Below are 19,724 nucleotides of genomic sequence, written 5' to 3' on the forward strand. Positions count from 1 at the left end.
GGGATAGAGCTTAATGATGCAGCATTTGCTTAGCATGCCTAAAGCCCTGGCTTCAGTCTTCAGCACTGCATGCGTCCATGCGTGCACACACACATGCACACACACACAAGTTCATCTACACCATCATGTCCAGAACTGAAAGTGAAAGTCCTCTTTCATGAGTAGTTTTTTCATAGCATCCTGCTTCTGTTTAGTGGTTGCAGTGTTTTCTTTTTTCTTTTTGAAGTTATTCCTTTGAAGTTTTTTAATATTTTCTATCTTTTACATTCTCGGTCATTTTTTTTCTTTTCTTATTTATCTTGGTCTTTCTAGTATGTTGAAGGTATTTAATAAACGGAAGTTTGGGGATGAATTTCATAGTAAGAATAAAGCAACTGATATATATTTTGATGTTCAGTGAGCATGTTTAGAGCTAATCAACTAATGAGGTTCATTATACAGTAATTGAGAAGTTGCTTATTTTCCACTTTGGGGGTCAGTTTCTCCAGACTGGCATCCTCTAGTTGCTCACTTAGGAGGTTTAGGTTTATTCTGGGAGTGAAGCACAGTGCTGATTTTCTCATTATTCCTATTTTCACCTAAAACCTCTGCAGTGCTTTCGTCAGTAACTCTGTCCTGTCCAGAATCTGGACCCTCCTGTTCAGTCATGCAAGATTGTCTCTGCTATTTGATTTCAGCTAGCAGCTGAGGAGTGGCAGAGGGGAAATGTGCAGAGGGGCATGCACAGTGCTGACTGGATGAGGGGCATTAACTGAGGGCTGACTTCCCACAGAGATGATCGAGAGCCTCTGCGCCTCAGGATTTGTCTGTCCTCCATGGCTCTCTGTGTTCCTTTTATTATTTCCTGTGTTCTACAACAGCACTGACCTCTCTTGTATCCACTTACTTTTTTCAGACTTTGTTGAAATTTATCCTGTGCTAATGTCCCATCATTTCTTAATTTTACCCTTTTGAGAATACAGAAATGAGCAGAAGGTACTTAACTACTGACAACTCCTTCCATTGAACTTGTCCCACCCAAAAGTCTGCTCCTGGCCCCTTCCTGACCAGGATACACAAGCACCACCAGAGCCTGGTGGGGGGTGGTCTCACCTCACTCATCTGCTTGTCTCTCCAGCACTGTGCACTGGAACTCCTTGGGGGCATTTTAAATAGATTACAGCAGGTCTAGGCCGAGCTTGCATTCTGCATTTCTAACTGGTTCCCTGGAGTAGATCTCACCTGCTGCTGCTCACTGGGATTCTCCTTCCTGGTGCCTGTAAACCCAGGGCTTTGATGAGGCTGCCGTCCTGTCAAGGCTTGACTGGGGCAAGTCCTCCTTCTGAGCGCACACCTGTGGTGGTTGTTGGCTGGAAACATCAGCTCCTCACCATGTGACCTCTCCATAACAGTGCACACAGTATGTCAGCAGACTTCCTCCAGAGTAAGAGGCCCACTAGAGGCCACTCAAATGGCTACTACCACCTTCCTGGAACCTAATCTTGGAAGTGACATCCCATTAATTTCACTGTATTTTAATTATTAGAATGAAGTCATTAAATGCACTCCACACTTTGGAGGAGGGCTCAGACAAGGGCCTGCCTTTCAGGAAGTGAAACTGTTGGGGCATCTTAAGGGTTGTCCGCACACTGAGTGATCCTCCTTGTCTAGGGGCCACACTTCAAAAGCCACTGCTGTAATTAATAGCCTCAGAACAAAGGTGCTCCCTCCATCAAAGCAATTTGGTGGCCATCAAAGCCTATCAGGATGGGAAAAGGGGTAGAAGAAGAATTAACTCTTTTCCATTAAGTTTCTGGGGGGAAAAAGGCAAAGTTTTACAGCCAGGATACCACATCTCAGACAGAATTCTCTCTGAAGGCCCATAAACTAAGGTGTGAAAGTGCTCAGGTTCTAAAGGGCTAAAACAGAAGGTGAGGAACTCTGTCGAAAACTCAGGTGTGGCTGGCAGAAGTTAGAGGACAGTACATTGGGAAAGTCCAAGTATGAAGTTTTCCTCTAGTTTGAAAAGAAGCAAGCTCACCTCTGGTGATGGTGAACCAAACTCTGTGACTGCCTCAGCATGGAAGTAACTGGCCTTTTCAGGTAGCTTTATGTCTCTTACTCTCAAGGTCTTAGGAGGACCCAAGTTTGTTATCAAGTGTACTTAAATGCCTAATAGGGAGCCATGCATAAAGATATGCCCAATTAATATTCATTCCCACTGGGGGACTTGGGAATTATAAAAGGATCTGAGTTCTGGTCCCTGTCTAGTTATGGGAATGTGGATCCACCTATAAAACATCAGGAATGGGTATCAGGTAGACTGGTAAATGTATATAGACTCTAGAGTCAGAAGACTAGTGACCCCTGGAGCTGCATGCCCTCAGGCAAGTCACCTAGCTCTCTTGAGTTTCTATTACCAGCTATTTGTAGCCCACAGGGGAGTTAGGGAGAGAAAACTAGGAGAAAGTCCTTTTAAAATGTAGAGTAATATTTGGAAGCTAAACAAAAACATCAGATCAGTGGTTTTCAGCCTTGGCTGCATATTTTAGTTGTCAAGAGAGCTTGGGAAAGGTCCCAATCCCCCAGATGTATCCAAAAACCACTGTAACAATTATTCATCCATCCATCCATCTCCTCTTAGTTTTCCTCCTCTCCATCTTCCTCCTTTCTTGCTTTCTTTCCACATAAACATATATGTATCTTTATCTGTCCTTTTTTAGAAAGACTCCACAAGTGTTGATAAGAAATCACACCTCAGTTCACACCAGCTAGTACACACTAAGATCTCAGACAGCACTTTGGATGCTATTGCTGTGAAGGATGCGTTTACTGGGGAAGGGTGCTTAGCCTTGAGAAACACATGGGAAGAAAAGGGTTTCTTCTCCTAGTGGCCATGGGAACAGAAAAGGTGGAGATGTCAACACAAAGCCTGAGTATTCTGCTAGCCTGAACAAATTTTATTTTGAAGTGGATAAGGTCCCTGAAAGCATAACCACAAACTGAAAGTGTTTGCACTTGGCAAGGCGGCTACATGTACACTTTGGTCAACACCACTGTCAAATGAAGACTAAGTAATAAGTGCCTGAAGTGTGCTGCTGCTTAAATTCTGTTCTGAAGCAATGCTACTTAAGCAAGAGCTTTGGCCACAATGAACCACTTAACAGTTTACTCCGAGCATCACTAGGGCAGCACGTTTGTTTACATACTGACTCTCTCAAACATCACTTGGGCAGGTGTCATTTCAACCAGTAGATTCTTGTATTAAGTAAATTTGATAAAGTTGTCATTTTTATATTTCCTGTTAAATTATTTTATAAAAATTAACAAAATATGCAATTTTTGGTTATCCTGTATTTAAATAATTGGACTGGTAAGTGGTTAAAAATATTTTAATGAGCATGCTAAATTCAGTAATACTTTCACAACGTAAGGCTTTGGTCAAAGTAGAAGACATTTAAAAGCATTGAAAGTAGGCATTTTAACAAAAACAAGATTTTTTTGTTCCTAATCTTCACATTTTCCAAAATTAATGGAAATGAAGTATTGGTTTAGATTTGTACTTTGTGAATTAATAAAACAGTGCTGTATCTAATATAAATTGGGCAAAGCACAGCGTTTCCCACTGATATGCCCTTGTTCTGATCTCACACATTTTCTTCTGCACTTCAGAATCATGTGCCCTGGGAAGAACCACCAGGTGAGAAGCCCAGTTGCTCCCATTTTCACACAGAGCCAGCTCAGAAGCCACTCTCCACCCCTGAGATGGTAACATGGACCTTCCCCTCCACCTCTGCAGAGGATGCCCCCAGGGAGGCCACTGTGAAGCCCAGGAGGCTCTCTCAGCACTCACATGTCAGTTTGGATGACCTGTGGCTGGAGAAGATGCAAAGGAAGAAGCCAGGGAAACAGGTGCAGATCCGGAAGAAGATGCATGTGGAGATAGCACACAGGGATGGAGTACAGGTAAAGTGTCATAGGCCAAGCACCCCCCAATGGCCCTGGTATCTCTTCCTCCTCTGTAGCAGCCTGCCATTTCCTGGCTCTATCCTGAACTGGAACTTGTCACTCTTTGTTCCTGGATCACAGCACACTGATGGAGCCCCACCCAATGTGAGCCTGTGTGTGTTAGCCAGCTTTCCAACACTGTGACAAATACTGGAGGTAAACAACAAACAACTCAGAAAAAGCCAAAGTGTATTTTGGCTCATGGTTTTGGAGGTTTCATCCCATGACCAACTGGCCTCACTGCTTTGGACCTATGATGGCAAAATACATCAAGGCAGGTATATGTGGCAGAAGAGGCCCATTTACCTTATGGCAGCTAGGAAGAGAAAGAGACCGGGTCCCACAGTCGTCTTCCAGGGCATGTCTCCAATAACCTAAACCCTTCCACCAGGGCTCACCTTTACAGGATTTACATTTTCTAACAGCACTAGTGTGAGGGCTTTGGGGGGAACATTCCAGATCCAAACTATAGCACGGTGAGACAGATACTTCATAGTGGCAAAAGCCATCAAGACCAAAACTCCCTCTTCCTACTCTGTGGCCTGTCTTGCTTATGGCCAGCCCTCTGCAGGTTGCTCAGGCAGAAAGGAAAAAGGTCCTCTTGCCCTCAAGGACTCACCATAGTAACTACCATTTAGTCAGAGCTTCTGTGTGTCACACATGCTGGACCTGCACTAGCATTAGCTCAGGTACTCAAAATGATGTGTCACATTTTTATATAAAAATGAATTATACAATTACATTGAAATATAGTTACATTCAGTCCACTGAATTTTGTCTACAGGGATACTGTGATACTTGATATATTACACAAAACTGAAAGCCTACTAAAAATGAGGTCATGGTGTTTACATCACACCTTTTACTTGGTCTTTGGCTCTGTTTCTTATTTTCTTGTTCTTCACCTTTATAAAATACCAATATTTTTCATTATCACATATTTGTGAAGTCCACATCTCTGAGTCTCACCTCACCCCTCAATCTCGACTTTTTATTGAGGTAAAATTCACACAAAAATTAGCCACATTAAAGTGAGCTATTCAATGATATTTGTACATATACCATATTGTGCAAGCATCACCTTTATCCAGTTCCAAGACACTTTCATTTTCCCAAAAGGGAGCCCCACACCCATCACGCAATCTATCCATTTTCCCTCCCCAGGCCCTGGAAAGCACTAATCTGCTTTCTGTCCCTATGGCTTTATGCATTCTGAGTATTTCACGGAAATGGAATTATACAGTGTGTGCTCTTTTGTGTCAGCTTCTTTCACTTAGCATAATATTTTTGAAGTTCATCCACGTCTTCACATATATCAAGTAATTAATTCCCTTTTATGCTGAATAATATTCCATTACTTAGATACACTTGTTTAATTTTGTTAATTTATTCATCCACTTGGATTGTTTGCAACTTTTGGCTATTATTACTATTCCTTCCAGGACTACTGTGAAAATTCTGTTTGAATACATGTTTTCAGTACTTTTTGGTATGTCCTAGAAATAGAATTATGGGGCTATATGGTAATTCTGTGATTAACTTTAGAGGAACTGCCAGATAGTTTTCCATTTTGCCTTACTAGCAGTGTATGAAGTTTATAAGTTCTTCACATTCTCCTTGCCAGTATCTGTTTTCCATTTTATTTTGTTCTGAAAGAAACCCTTGCACACTGTTGGTGGGAATGTAAATTAGTACAGCCGTTATGGTAAAGAGTATGGAGGGCCCGCAAAACCTGAAAATAGAACTACTACATCATCCAGCAATCCCACTTCTGAATATTTAGTCAAGAGATTTGAAATCAGAACATAGCCATCTACAGTCCCATGTTCCCTGTAGCACTATTCACAGTAGCCAACAAGTGGAATCAGACTATCTAACAACATATGGAGAGAAAAAGAAAATGTGGTATATATACACAATGGAATACTATTTAGTCATTTAAGATGGAAAACATGTTTGTCATTTGCAACAGCATGGATGGAATTGAAGAACATTATGCTAGGTAAATAAATCAAACAGAAAAACACTACCTGTTTTTACTTACACATAAAATCTAAAGCAATCAAACTCTTAGAAGCAGAGTGGAATGGTGGTTACTAGACAGGTGGGGGCTGGAAGAGTAGAAAGATGGTAATCAGGGGGTACCAAACCTCTGTGAGATGTAAAGAACATCTCACTTCTTTTAGCTCTGTTGCACAGTACAGTGAATTACTGCACAGTAGTATACATTTCATTGTTACTAAGAAAGTACAGTAAATCTCAAATGTTATGACAAAAATGTCAAATATTTGAGGTGACATTAATTAGCTTAACTTAATCATTCTACATCCCATTAAAAAAAACTGTACCCCATAAATAAACACAACTATAATTGGTCAATATATAACTTATGTTTTTTTTAAGTACAAAGCAAAATTTAAGTAGGAAAAGAAACCAAATATATGATTCTCAGATTCCAAATGTAGGGTTTTTTTCTTTTTACCATAACATCTCCAGTTAACTGACTCATTCTGTGATTAAAAGAAAAGTTAAACCTGAGAATATAGTAAAAACTTTAAACTATTTTTAATACCTGGTGTTATACAGGACAAAGGCTACCTGACATCAAGTCCTCAGTGTTGATGAGACTGGCTCATTTTACAAGGATGTTGGCGGCACATGAACCTTGATATTGCAGACACTGTTTTAGCTGACAAAAATGTTGTCACCACAGCTGAGCTATAGCTCACTGGTAGAGCTCATGCTTAGCATTCACAAAGCCCTGGGTTAAATTCTCAGCATAGTCTTCCCACACATTGTAAACAGAGGTTCACAGAAACCTATTTTCCTTAGAATTTATAGTTCAGATCTTGCTAATTCAGTGGTTGTGAAGGCATTAAACAACATAGCTAGCACAAATAACAAGAACTAGGTTGAAAACTACATGTACCAAGGTGATGTGCAGGGAAGCCTGAGAGCATAGGTGCTCCTCAGCCTATAAGGGGTCACATCCTGATACAGCCAACATAAGACAAATGTGTATTTAGTACACCTAACTGATCGCCACCGTGGATCTGCCATTCAGGACATAGAGAATGTCAGTTATTACCTCGAGATCACAAGGCTGACTGTTTAGCCTCACCAGAGATTACAGTACTGCATGTCACTCACCCAAGGAATGATCCAGATTCAAAATTCAAGTACAGTTTCTACTGAGTGCATATAGCTTTTGCAACATCATAAAGTGGAAAATCCTAAGTTGAACTGTCTTGAATCTGGGACTTTCTGTAGGTAGACATAAAGTAGTCACATTCAGTTGTGTTCATTTATCTTTTTAACAAAAACTGTTTTCCTGTGGTTTGTAGTCCTACCCCTGCATTTGTCCCAACCACACATAGGATGAATTGATAGAATCACTGAGGTTTTAGACTGGCCTACTTCTATACCACCAGATTATCAAGCCTCTAACTTTATCTTCCTGAAAGAACTACAAGCCAGGAGTTGAAAATATCTGGATTAAAGTATTTATTAAACATACATTTAGTGAAAAGTCACTCACTGAGCACTTCCATGCTAGGCATTGCTCAGAGTGGTAAGGAAGTAGAAACAAAAGCACTACAGTCTGGTGGGGTGGGGGTGCCCCTGCTTTGACAGCTGGGTGGCCCTGAGCTGATCCTAAGAAATGTGCAGGTTAATCGTGAAAAAAAGTTAGGAATATGAAAATACAGGGCAGAGAAAGCATCTTTTGTGCAGAGGCACAGGATATGGGGGTACCATTGAGGAGGGTGGCTTCACTCCTGTGTAAGCTCTGAGGCAGAAAGTGGTGGGAGGTGAGATGAAAGAGGGACAGAGCCAGGTCAAAGAGCCTCCTAGTTTTAACCACCACATGGTTTATAGTCCCTTTTGGAAAAGGGTGGAGACATGTTTAAGAGCTATATGTTGGATTTGGTGATTACTGGTTGTTGTGATTGATAGAAAGGGAAGAGTCTACTGTTTCCTTGGACTCCAGCTTGAATTTCAACCTGGTGGATGAAATAGGTTTATCATTCCCTAATACAAGGCAGGGAGTCTGACTTCTTAGTCCTTTTGGATTGCTGTACCATGGTGCCATAGAAAGGTTGGCTTTTCAACAGATATTTTTTCCTCACAATTCTGGAGGCTAAGTCCAAAATCAGGGTGCCAGTATATGGTTGGGTTCCTGTGAGGCCTAAATTCTCATTTTATCCTCATGTGGCAATAAAACTAGCTATCTCTGTGGAGTCTCTTCTCATAAGGGCCCTCAGTCACATTTATTATGCTCCAGCCTGGTGACTTAGTTACTTCCCAGCAGCCTGACCTCCACATATCATCACACTGGGATTGGGGTTTCAGCATGTGAATTTTTGAGGGAACACCAGCCTACTGCACTTGAGAGGTGGGATAAGGGGTGGAACGGTAGATTCACTTTTGTATCTGTTGATTAAGAGGAGCCTATGGCTCATTCAAATGTATGTGTCCAGTAAGGACTTATGGGATATGATTTGAAGATAAGGGGGAAGTTCAGGGCTGAAGATGGAGATTAAAGAATTCTGGAAAACCTATGAATAAGTAGAAAAGGAAGCAGGGTGTAGAACTTCAAGAAGAATCATTTAAAAGGAGGAAAATCAGAATAGAAGACAAAAAAGTCAAGCAAGAATGGTAGGATAGTCAGCAATGTCAAATCTAGCAGGAAGCACTAAAGGTGACCCACTGGCATGAACAGCATGAACTTACTGAGTTTTGTCAAAGCAGTGTTGGTGTGATATGGGTGGGAGGAAATTAGCACAGCTGAGAGGAATGTGTAAAAAATAAAGTGGTACAAACACACATACAATCACTTACTCTGAAAAAGCTTTGCCCAGAGAATATGGACAATTAGGGCAATTAGATTGCTTAATCCCTCTGAACCTCAGTTTGCTCACCTGTAAAATGGGATGTAATATCTTTCTATTGTTAGGGTTATTTGGAAGTTAAAGAGAAACTATGATTGTATCTTGGACATTCTGAATATCATGTTAGGAGATTTTAAGCCTTTAGTTCCTATGGAGAGTAATTATCAAGTTTTTCAGCCAACTAACCCAGTTCAGTTCAGGCTACAAGTTCTTGCTGGCCTTGTGAGACTGTTTCATAGATCAGTTCTGGTTTCTAGATGCCTGTGGTGACATTTGGATAATATGGATCCTCGTCGACAGTCTGGGACTTGTCACATCTAAACTGTGTACAAGTGGATCTGAGTGTCAATAGTAGACTGATGTCTTTGAGGACTGAACTGTGGGGTTTTGAGTACCTGTCTGGCCACCATTGCCTGAGGGCTGGGATGGGAGAAAGTAGCATCAAAATACCCAGGATTTCCTCTATCCCTCTATACCCATGGGGATCCCTTTCCCTCTTCAGAGCAGAAAGGGCTTCTTTAGGAGGCTGTTTTGTCCATGACCAGTTTCAAGCTGCTGTGTTCAGGCAGGGGATACCACAGCAACAACAAAACGGGAGATACTACAGAATCAAGGTAACCTCCAAATATGGTTTCCCTACCAGTCCACCTGCTACCGTTTACTTTCAGAGTCCTCAGATAGCCAGTCTATTTGTCCAAGGTTTTCAGTTGCATTCAAATGGAAGATATGGTGTAGTGTACACTAGTCCATCACAAGCTTTCTTTATATATTTATGTTTCCAGAAATTACTAAAAGAATTTTCTAACCACTGTTTGCTTAATAGTATGAATGTAAAAGTAAAAAGAAAGGAACAAGCATTTGTTTGAATATGTACCATGATTTTTAAATCAACACAGTAATCTTTTTTTTTTTTTTTTTTTGGTACTGGGGATCGAACTTGGGTCCTTGCGATTGCACAGCAGGCAGCGAAACCACTGAGCTAAATCCCTGGCCCTCAACACAGTAATCTTATAAAGCAGAAAAAGAAATGGAAGAGGCCAATCTTTGAGCAATGAGGATAAAGGAAAGAACAATATCCCTTCTTTTCCCAAGACCCTGTGCAATACTAGTCATCCTAACTCTCTGAAGAGTAGTGTCCATTTCATAACTATGAGGTACAAAAGCCTTTGTAAGTTGTATTTTAATTAAGTATCCCATAAATAATATGTCTGAGCTAAAACAAACTGACTTGCTTTTAGGAAAATATCGGGCTGTATGGCTGACCAGCTAGGGAATACTTGGGTGTCTGAAACCTCAATGGTCTTTGTTTCACATTACTAAACTGCAGCCTATCTACCAGGGTTGCACATCTGACCATACACACTGCACACTGCAGACTCCAAGAGAATCTTCTCTCAAGAGTTCTAGTGTGAACAGTACCTCCTGGAGCTGTGTATATTTTGGCTGTGTGCTCTGCTCATAGGAAATGTCCTGGGGAATTAGAGAAATTAAAAGGTGGCCAGGACAGCCTGTCATGTTTTCTTCATCTTCCCTCTCTGCCTCTTTCCTCCTCCCTCAGTGCTGGAGGAAGATGACTGTTGCCTCCCCAGAACCTCTACATCTCCCTAGAAGAAGCCAAGCACTGTCCCAGAGTGCCCCTGCAGGACTGAATCACACAGGCTGGCCGAAGCACATACCTGACACTGGTGAGCTGCTTGCCTCTCTCTTGCATTATATACTTGGTGCCCTGGCAAGGAGGACAGGAGTATTTGTGGTGGTTATGTGTCATTGTCTGGCAAAAGTAGTGTGTAGATGAAAGAGATAAACAAGTATATCAATCTTTGATTTTTAGAAAGAGTTCTTGGTATCCAGAGTAGGGGAATTCTTAGCTTATTGTTTTGGCTTATTGTTCAGTAGCACTGGAAAAAGATTTTTTGGAGGTTGTTCCATATTCCTATTTGAATCCTTCCAACACAGATAAAGCCAAAACAGAAAAGATGAGTTTTCTTGCAGTGTATACCATGAGTTCAGTCTACTATAAACTTGGAGAGAGGGGGTGGGGTATAGTTCAGCAGTAGACTGCCTAGAATGTACAAGGTCCTGGATTCAATCCCCAGCACCAAAGTGGGGGAAAAACTGCTGTAAGCAGTCCCAGCAGAAAGCTGTGCCTTTTTTTTAGAATGTTTTCTCCACATCCAGCTGGGTATCCAAGAGTTAGCATAGGTTGGAGAGAACTGCTATCCTCTGTCTGCAAGTCAGTGGCCAGCATAAACTCAATCACATTGGTTACTCTCACAAGTAGAGCCAGAAGGGCCAGGAGTGACCTGTGAATCCCAGCATGGCACATCACATGCCACTTCCACACCTCTGGAGCTTTAGAAGTGTCTGTAGAGTTTTCCCCAGGAATTTTCCTACTGTCCTTTAGTCACGTGAGTATTACACAAACTGTAGGTCATCTCTTTCTTCAAGCCAAATATATTTTTGTGCTGGTCCCAGCTTCCCACACTAGTAAAGAATTTTCCTGATTTTTTAAAACAACTTTATTGAAATACAGTTTACCACTTAAGTTGTACAACTCAATGGTTTTTGATACATTCACAGATATGCAGTCATCACCAAAGTCATTTAGAACATTATCAGCATTCATAATAAACCCTGTATCTTTCAGTGGTTATGTCCTTCTACAATTTTCCCAGCTCTCCACACCCTCCACCTCCATTCTGAGGAACCACCAATCTACTTTCTGTATAGATTCCTTATTCTAACTTTGCATATGAATAAAACCATATAAGATCTTGTCTTTTGTAGCTGGAGTCCTTCAGCTAGTAAAGTTTTCAAGGCTCATCAGATGAGTTTTCTCTATCTCAATAACTCACAGTGGGGATTAAATTTCAACACATGAAACCTTGAAGGACCATAGCAAATGATCTTGGCACTCTTGTTGAAAATAAACTGAACACAGATATATGGGTTTGGGTTTGGCTCTGGACTGTTAAATTCCATTTAACTACAGAAATTCATTTTTTCACATTTCAAGGGACTAGAAGTTCAAGAGTAATGTGCTGATATATTTGCCTTCTGATGTTGATATATTCATGGCTCAGTCTGTTGCCTTCTCACTGTGTCTTCACATGTCCATTTCTGTGTGTACATCCATATCCTAAGAGATATTGATTGGCCTATAGTTTTCTTGTAATGTCTTTGGCTTTGATATCAAGGGTAAAATGAGGGAATTCTTTCCTCTTCTATTTTTAGAAGAATTTAGAAATACAAATAATAATTTTTGTCAGTGCTTCATAGAATCGTTCAGTGAAACCATTTTCCTTTGCATGTGGTTTTGTAATTCAATTTCTTCATTTATTATAGATCTATTCTGATAGTCTGAATTTCTTCTTGGGTGAGTTTTGGTTTGGTTGTATATGTTTTTCTTAAAAAATGTGTATATTTCATCTAAGTCATTTCATTTGTTGGCATCCAATTATTAGTATTTTTATAATGCTTATTTCCACAAAGTCAGTAGTAATGCCTCCTTTCTTTTCTTTCTTTCTTTTCTTTTTTTTTTAAAGACAGGGAAAGGTTTAGTGGGGACTAGGAATAGCTCCTGAGAAATAGGAAGGGGTCCCAAGTGGGTTGCCTTTCATTTTTAGTTTTTAAACAAATACATTTAAAATATAAAAGCTACACATATTTATGGGGTACCGTGTGATATTTTGATGCATCTATATGCACTGTGTAATGTTTGAGTCAGGTTAAATCTATCTTGTCAGACACTCATCATTTTATGGTGAAAACAGTCACACTCTTTCTTTTTTTTGGATTAAATTCTTTTATTGGTACATTTTAGGTATACAATACATTTACATTTATCATTGGGTGCTTGTAACTGTACATGATGTATCTTGGTTATTTTTTTCCCCATTAACTGTGCACGCTTCACCCCTCCACCCTTCCTTATTTACATAGACTTTGTTTCCATTTTTTTCTTTTCTCATAATTCTTCCTTTCCCTTCTTTCCTTTCCCCTTCCCGTCCCACCTCCCCTACACCTTTGGACCTTTTCTTCCTATTTCAAATTATCAATTATTCATTTTAATCATTTTAATTCTTATTTACATTTTCAATTTCTCACACTAGAGAAACTATTCAGTATTTACACATGTGTGTCCTATTTATTACACTTAAGAGTATGGCCTCAATATGCATCCATTTAGCTATAAATGTCTCTAGTTTCTCGTTCTTTATGGCTGAGTAGTACTCCATTTTATTAAAAAAAACCACATCTTTATCCAGTTTCCAGTTGATGGACACTTGGGCTGTTTCCAAGCTTTAGCTATTACAAACTGCGCTGCTATAAGCATGGGTGCACATATATCACTGTGGCATGATTCTTTTAATTCTTTGGGGAAGATAACCAGCAGGGAATAGCTGGGTCATATGGGACCTCTGGTCCTAGTTCTTTGACGTATCTCCATACGGATTTCCACACTGGTTGCACCAGTCTGCACTCCCACCAACAATGGAGAAGGGTTCCTTTCTCCACACACCCCCACCAGCATTTGTTATTGGTTGACTTCTTGATAGCAGCCATTCTTTCTGGGGTGAGGTGGAATCTCAGTGTTGTTTTCATCTGCATCTCTCGAATGACCAGTGATGTTGAACATTTTTTCATATGCTTATTTGCTGCTTTTACTTCTTTGTCTGAAAAATGTCTGTTCATTTCAGATGCCCATTTTTGAACTGGGTCTTTAAATTTGGGGGGTCTAATTTTTTTCAGTTCTTTTTTTTCCCCATTAAGTTTATTGGTACATTTTAGGTATAAAATACAGTTACATTCATCATTGGGATCTTGTACCTTTACATAAGTATCTTGGTTCTTATTTTTTTTCCCCTTCCCTCCCTTCACCTTCTCCACCCTTCCCTATTTGCAAAGACATTTTTTTTCCTTTTCTCATATTTTTTCTTTTCCCTTTCCTTTCCCCTACCCCTCCCACATCCCCTACTTCTTTAGACCTTTTCTTCATATCACACGATATCAATTATACATTTTTAAAATTACAATATCAAGATCTAAAAAACATTACCACAGATTTTACAGAATTTAAAACGATGTAGAAAGCATATTTCAAAAATCTTTTTTGAAATAAGTTGGACAACTTCTAAGAAGTACCTTGGAAGACAAATTAATGAAACTAACTCTGGAGGAAATATAAAATTTGAATAGCACCTATTAAAGAAAGTATATTCCTATCTTAAAAACGTACCTATATGACAACAACAGGCTCATAAACATTTTAACTGATAAATTATATCAAACATTTAAAGCAGAAAAAAGAAGGAACACTTCTCCCCTCATTTTAGGAACTCAACATTGTGCTAATCCTAAAACTGGATAAAGATAATAGAAGAAAAAAGTATGAACATAGAAATTTGTTTAACAAAACAAACCATTAGAATTCAGATCTGGCAGTATGTAGAAAGTGGTTTTATTATAGGGATGGCAGTGTTGGTTCAGCATTGGAAGAGCCACCCCCAAAAGTCATCATTTTAACAGAAGGAAAAAGCCATATGATCCTGTCACTAGTTGGAGAAAAAGTATTGGACTAAATTCTACAGCTGTTCATGGTAAAAGCAATCAGGAAACTAGAAGTAGAACAGAACCTTCTCAACAGATGAAAGACATGTACTCCATACTTCCAGCGAGAACACCTTATATGAATGGAGAAGATACAATGCTTTCTCCCTAAGGTGGGGAATAAAGGCAGATATGCCTACTCTTCATCTGTCCATTAAACTTTGAAACATAGGCCTAAACCAAAATAGTCTGGCAATAAAAAGACACAATTAGCATAGGATTGGCAAGGTAGAAGTAAAATTGTATATGTAGATGAAATGATCATCTACAGACCAAATGCTAAGAAATCTCTAGGAGCCCCTAGAACTTGTATTTGAATTTAGCAGGATTAGAAAACACAAGGTATATATAAAAATTCAGGCCTATGTATACTTGCTATAAATGAAGAATTGGATATTGAAATTTAAAAGCTATGTAGGAGTACAGAAGACCTAGAAAAGTAAAAAAAAAAAAAAAAAAAAAAAAAGCAGTGTTGGAAGATGTTTAGTACCTAATTTCAAGACTTCCTCTAAAGCTACAGGTGTAAGGAAAGACATATAGATCATTGCAATAAAACAGAGAATCTAGAAATAGAACCACACATATATGGTCCACTGAGTTTTGAAAGATTATTTAACATTAACATTTTATAGAACACAAACTCAATTCAAGACCAGATAAAAAGATAGTGTTTGCAGCAAATGGCACTAGAACACTTGGTATCCATATATAAAAAAATTAATGTCAACCATTTATTTCCATACATAAAAATAACTTGAAAGGATCTATGAACCTAAATATGAAAGAATAAAACTGCAAAACTTTAAGAAGAATTTATAAGGGAAAATTTTTATGAATTTAGTGTAGGCAACAATTTCCTAGGATATAAAAAACATGATGTATAAAAGAAAGAAATTGATAAATGAGATTCCATCAAAATTTAGAACTCTAAATGACATTAAGAAAATGAAAAGTAGTCCTTAAACAGACCATATTTATAATACATATAACCTATGACCAGAATATATAAAGTACTCTTACAGCTCATTAATAGACAACCCAATTAAAAAGTGGACACAAGAAGATGATAAATAGCCAGTACAGCACTAGGAAAGGTGTGGAACACTAGAATCAGAAAAATACTAATCAGTACAATAACAAGATCATATTATACACTCATTAGGGAGATGAAGTTAAAAGTGTTAAAAGAACAAATGTTCACAGCTTAGGTGTGAACCAGTTAGAACTTTTTAATACTGCTGTGAAGGTGAAATGATAAAACCATTTTGGAAAATATAGAAATTTCTTGTATTACTCTTAGAACCAACAGTCCTGTTCTTAAGTTTTTACTTGAGAGGAATGAAAACACATGTTCACAATAGATTTGTACATACAAGTTGAGTATCCCTTATCTGAAATTCTTGGGACCAGAGCGTTTTAGATTTTTGTTTGAAATCCACTTGATCTGCAAAGAGGATAGTTACTCCTGCTTTTTTTTTTCAATTTCCTGTCACATGGAGTATTGTTTTCCACCTTTAACTTTCAGACTATGAGTTTCTTTTTTAATTAAATGTGTTTCTTATATGCAGCATATTGTTGGATCTTGCTTCTTGACCCATTCTGCCAGCCTATTTCTTTTGGTTGGTGAATTGAGACCATTAACATTAATGGTTACAACACGTACATATTGACTTATCATTGTCATGACTTTTTCTTTTTGTTGGATTCTCCCCCTTTGCGTTTAATTTCTTCTCACACCTGATGGATTCATTTGCTGGGCTTCCTGGGGTTGTGATCCTCATTGTCTTTTTCTAGGATATTGTCTAAAATTTTTTGGAGTGCTGGTTTGGTATTCATGAATTTCCTCAGGTCCTCTTTGTCATGAAAGTATCTTATTTCTCCATCCATTTTGAAAGATAGTTTTGCAAGGTACATCAATCTGAGTTGGAGGCTGTTTTCTTTTAGGGCTTGGAATATGTCACTCCAAGCTCTTCTTGCCTTGATGGTTTGTGTTGAGAAGTCTGCTGTGATTCTGATGGGCTTTCCTTTGTATGTGATTTGTTTCTTTTCTCTGCTTGTAGAACTTTGTTCTTCTGTTGTGTTTCTGCAATCTTAACAATTATAGGCCTATGTGTAGATTTTTTTTGATCAAGGCTATTTGGAGTCCTATATGCCTCACTTATCTGTATGTCAAGATCTTTCCCCCTGCTTGGGAAGTTTTCTGCCATTATTTCTGTGAAGAGATTTTTTGTCATCTCCACTCTCTCCTGTTTCTTCATTGACTCCAATCAGTCTTATGTTAATTCTTCTTTGCATCATCTAGCAGCTGCTGGATTGATTTCTCATGTTCCCTTACAATTTTAAAGCAATTTTTCTTTTCTTGGTTATTAATTGCAATCTTTTCTTCTGTATCTGAAATTCTATCCTCACATTGGTTCATTCTGCTGTGCAGACTTTCGATGGAGTTTTTAATCTCCTGGAAATCTGTTTGCATCTGTTTTATGGATTCCATTTGTTTCCTATGTTGAGATTCCATCATGTTTCTCAGCTCCTCTATTTTTTTAATCTACGTCCTCTATAGATTTATTAATCATGTCTTGCACTATGGGCACAATCTCTGTTGTTATCTGAGAAATTATTTATGATTTCATTTTTTCCAGATTGTCTTTTGTTGCCAGTTCAGGGAGTGCAGGTGGTTGAGTATCACTGTGTTCCGTCTCATTTCCCTTTGGGGTTGTTTTAGGTGATGTCGAAGTCTGGTTCTGAAACTAGTTTACGTGTCTTCTCTTTTCAGCGGGGGGTGGGGGGGGTGGGGGGTAGGGGTGGTTTGCTGCTGGCGCCCACGCGGTTCACCTCCCATGTGCTGGTGGGCGTGGTACGGTGGCCCGGAAGCCTCCTCTTGTGTGCTAGGAGTAGCTCACCTCCTCTGTGCTGGTGGGGTGGGGTGCGAGGCCTTTCAGTTCTTCATATATTCTAGATAGTAGTACTTTGTCTGAAATACAGCTACTAAAATTTTTTTCCCACATTGTAGGTTGTCTCTTAGCTCTGTTGGTGGTTTCTCTTGCAGTGCAGAAGCTTTTTAATAAGATGAGATCCCAGTTGTTGATTCTTTGTGCTAGTTCCCATGCTACTGAGGTTTTGTTCATAAAGTCTTTTCTGATGCCAGTGTCTTTAAGACTTCTACTAAAGTTATCTTCCAGCAAGTTTAGTGTTTCTGTTTTAATATTTGGATCTTTAATCCACTTCAATCTTAGTTTAGTGCATGGTGATAGGTATGGGTCTAGTTTTAATCTTTGGCAGGTTGAAATCCAGTTTTTCCAACACTATTTATTAAATAGGCTATCTTTCCTCCAATGAAGGTGGTTGGCTCCTTTGTCAAAGATAGGTGGCTAGGTATGTCTGGAGTTGTTTCTGCATCTTCTAATATATTCCACTGATCCTTGGGTCTGTTTCTTTTGCCAGCACCATGCTGTTTTTATCACAGTAGCTTTGTAGTATATGGGGATTGTGATACCCCCGCCATGTCTCAGTTGCCTACAATTGCTTTTGCTAGTCTCTTCTGGTTCCAAATGAATTTTTGGATTGTTTTCTCTAATTGTGTGAAGTATATTGTTGGAATTTCCATCAGCATTGCATTAAATCTATATAGTAGTTTGGGAAGTATGGCCATTTTCACTATATTGGTTCTTCCCACACAGAAGCAAGGGATGTCTTTCCGTTTTCTTATATTCTCTTCAATCTCTATTTTCAGAGTGCTATAGTTTTCAGTGTAGAGGTGTTTTGCTTCATTAGATTGATTCCTAGATATTTCATTTTTTTGGATGCTATTGAAATACGTAGTACATTGTCATTATCTACAGCTACATTACTGTGCAATAGCACACTGGAACTTATTTCCCCATCCTCAGTAACTACCATTTTGCTATGAACTTCCATGAGAGCAACTTTTTTATATTCCACATATGAGAGAGATCATGTAGTACTTACTTTTCCTTCTGTGCCTGTCTCACTTAATACAATTGCCAATTCCATCTATTTTGTCACAAATGACAGGATTTCATTGTCTTTATAGCCAAACAGTATTCCATGATATATATATTTTTTCCTTATCCATTCATCAGTATATGGACACTTAGGTTGTTTTCATTTCTTGGCTACTATGTGACTCTGACATACTGATATCTTACTTTTGGATGTATCAGTGACATGGCTGGATAATACGGTTGTTCCATTATTAATTTGAGAAACATCCATACTGTTTCCCATAATACCTCTACTAATTTACATTCCCACCAACAGTGTGCATGGATTCCTTTTCTCCCTGTTCTCACCAGCACTTATCTCTTGTCTCTTTAACAGCAGTCATTATTTTGAAGTGAGTTGAAGGAAGGGAGTATGGTAAGGTTTTCCAGAGAGACAACTAAGAAGGTGTGTACCTACAAGTGAGAGGCTTATTTTTTAAAGTGGGTCATGTGATTATGGAAAGTCTCAAGGCAGTCTGGCAGTCTGGAGACACAACAAAGCTCACATTGCAATTCAAATTAATATTAATCATGGTTTTTATTTTCTATATTTTATGGTAATTTGACATTTTGAGGGGCCTTACTAGCTGGAGAGAGACTACTCCTCCATGAGTTAGTGAACAAGTGGGTTGTTGAACATGCCATATACAAAACAATCCTGAGTCCATACCCCCAAACATTTCCTTTACTCATATTCAAGCCAATATTTTCCCTGGCCTAAATCACCCATGGCCAGGTACTGGACAACTAGATACCACTTCCACTAGCTTTCTGTTGCTGGGACAATCTAATGAAATGCACAACTCAGAGGAAAAGAGATTTATTTTGGCTCCTGGTTTCAGTTCATGGTTAGTTAACTCCAAGGAAGAAACAGCATGGTGGAAGAAAGCTGCTCACCTCAATGGGAGCCAGGAAGGAGAGAACAGAAAAAGAGCCCAAAAGAAAGGGGCCAGGAACAGATATAGTCCCCAAGGTCATGCCCCCATGACCCACCCAGACATGTCCAGAATTGGACTTCACTAATTCACTGGGCATCTCTCAAGCCATTCAACTTGACAAAATTATTAAACCATCACAAGTCCACCCCATGTCAATTTGATGCCCAAATATATCTCCTAAACCAAACAATCTCCAAATAGAGATAATAATGTCATAATTCCATGTTAACATAACTATCCTATGTACAACCCAAAACATGCTAATTCCTTCCCCCAACATCTTAATAGTTCCAGCATTG

At 39.0% G+C, this 19,724-nt stretch overlaps 1 protein-coding gene across 7 annotated transcripts in view; it reads left to right on the plus strand.

The window, feature by feature from the left end:
* Positions 1 to 19,724, plus strand: part of Arhgef4 (Rho guanine nucleotide exchange factor 4) — a 224,251-nt gene that overhangs the window by 119,678 nt on the left and 84,849 nt on the right. For 2 of the 7 annotated variants that reach the window (XR_015446390.1, XM_013076557.3), the window contains 2 exons: positions 3,779 to 3,945; positions 10,435 to 10,561. Coding sequence is in view for 5 of the 7 variants with exons in the window: in XM_013076557.3 (XP_012932011.3) it covers positions 3,865 to 3,945; positions 10,435 to 10,561 (208 nt within the window). In the remaining 2 variants the exon portion in view is untranslated. Of the gene's footprint in view, positions 1 to 3,651; positions 3,946 to 9,838; positions 10,031 to 10,434; positions 10,562 to 19,724 lie in introns of those variants that run through there. The other 5 variants (XM_087198717.1, XM_087198726.1, XM_087198742.1 and 2 more) reach the window with 5 other exon arrangements.

This window comes from Heterocephalus glaber, unplaced genomic scaffold (assembly GCF_053883595.1).
Source record: "Heterocephalus glaber isolate CG9 unplaced genomic scaffold, H.glaber_assembly_v1.0 deba00000347, whole genome shotgun sequence".
Taxonomy (NCBI): Eukaryota; Metazoa; Chordata; class Mammalia; order Rodentia; family Bathyergidae; genus Heterocephalus; species Heterocephalus glaber.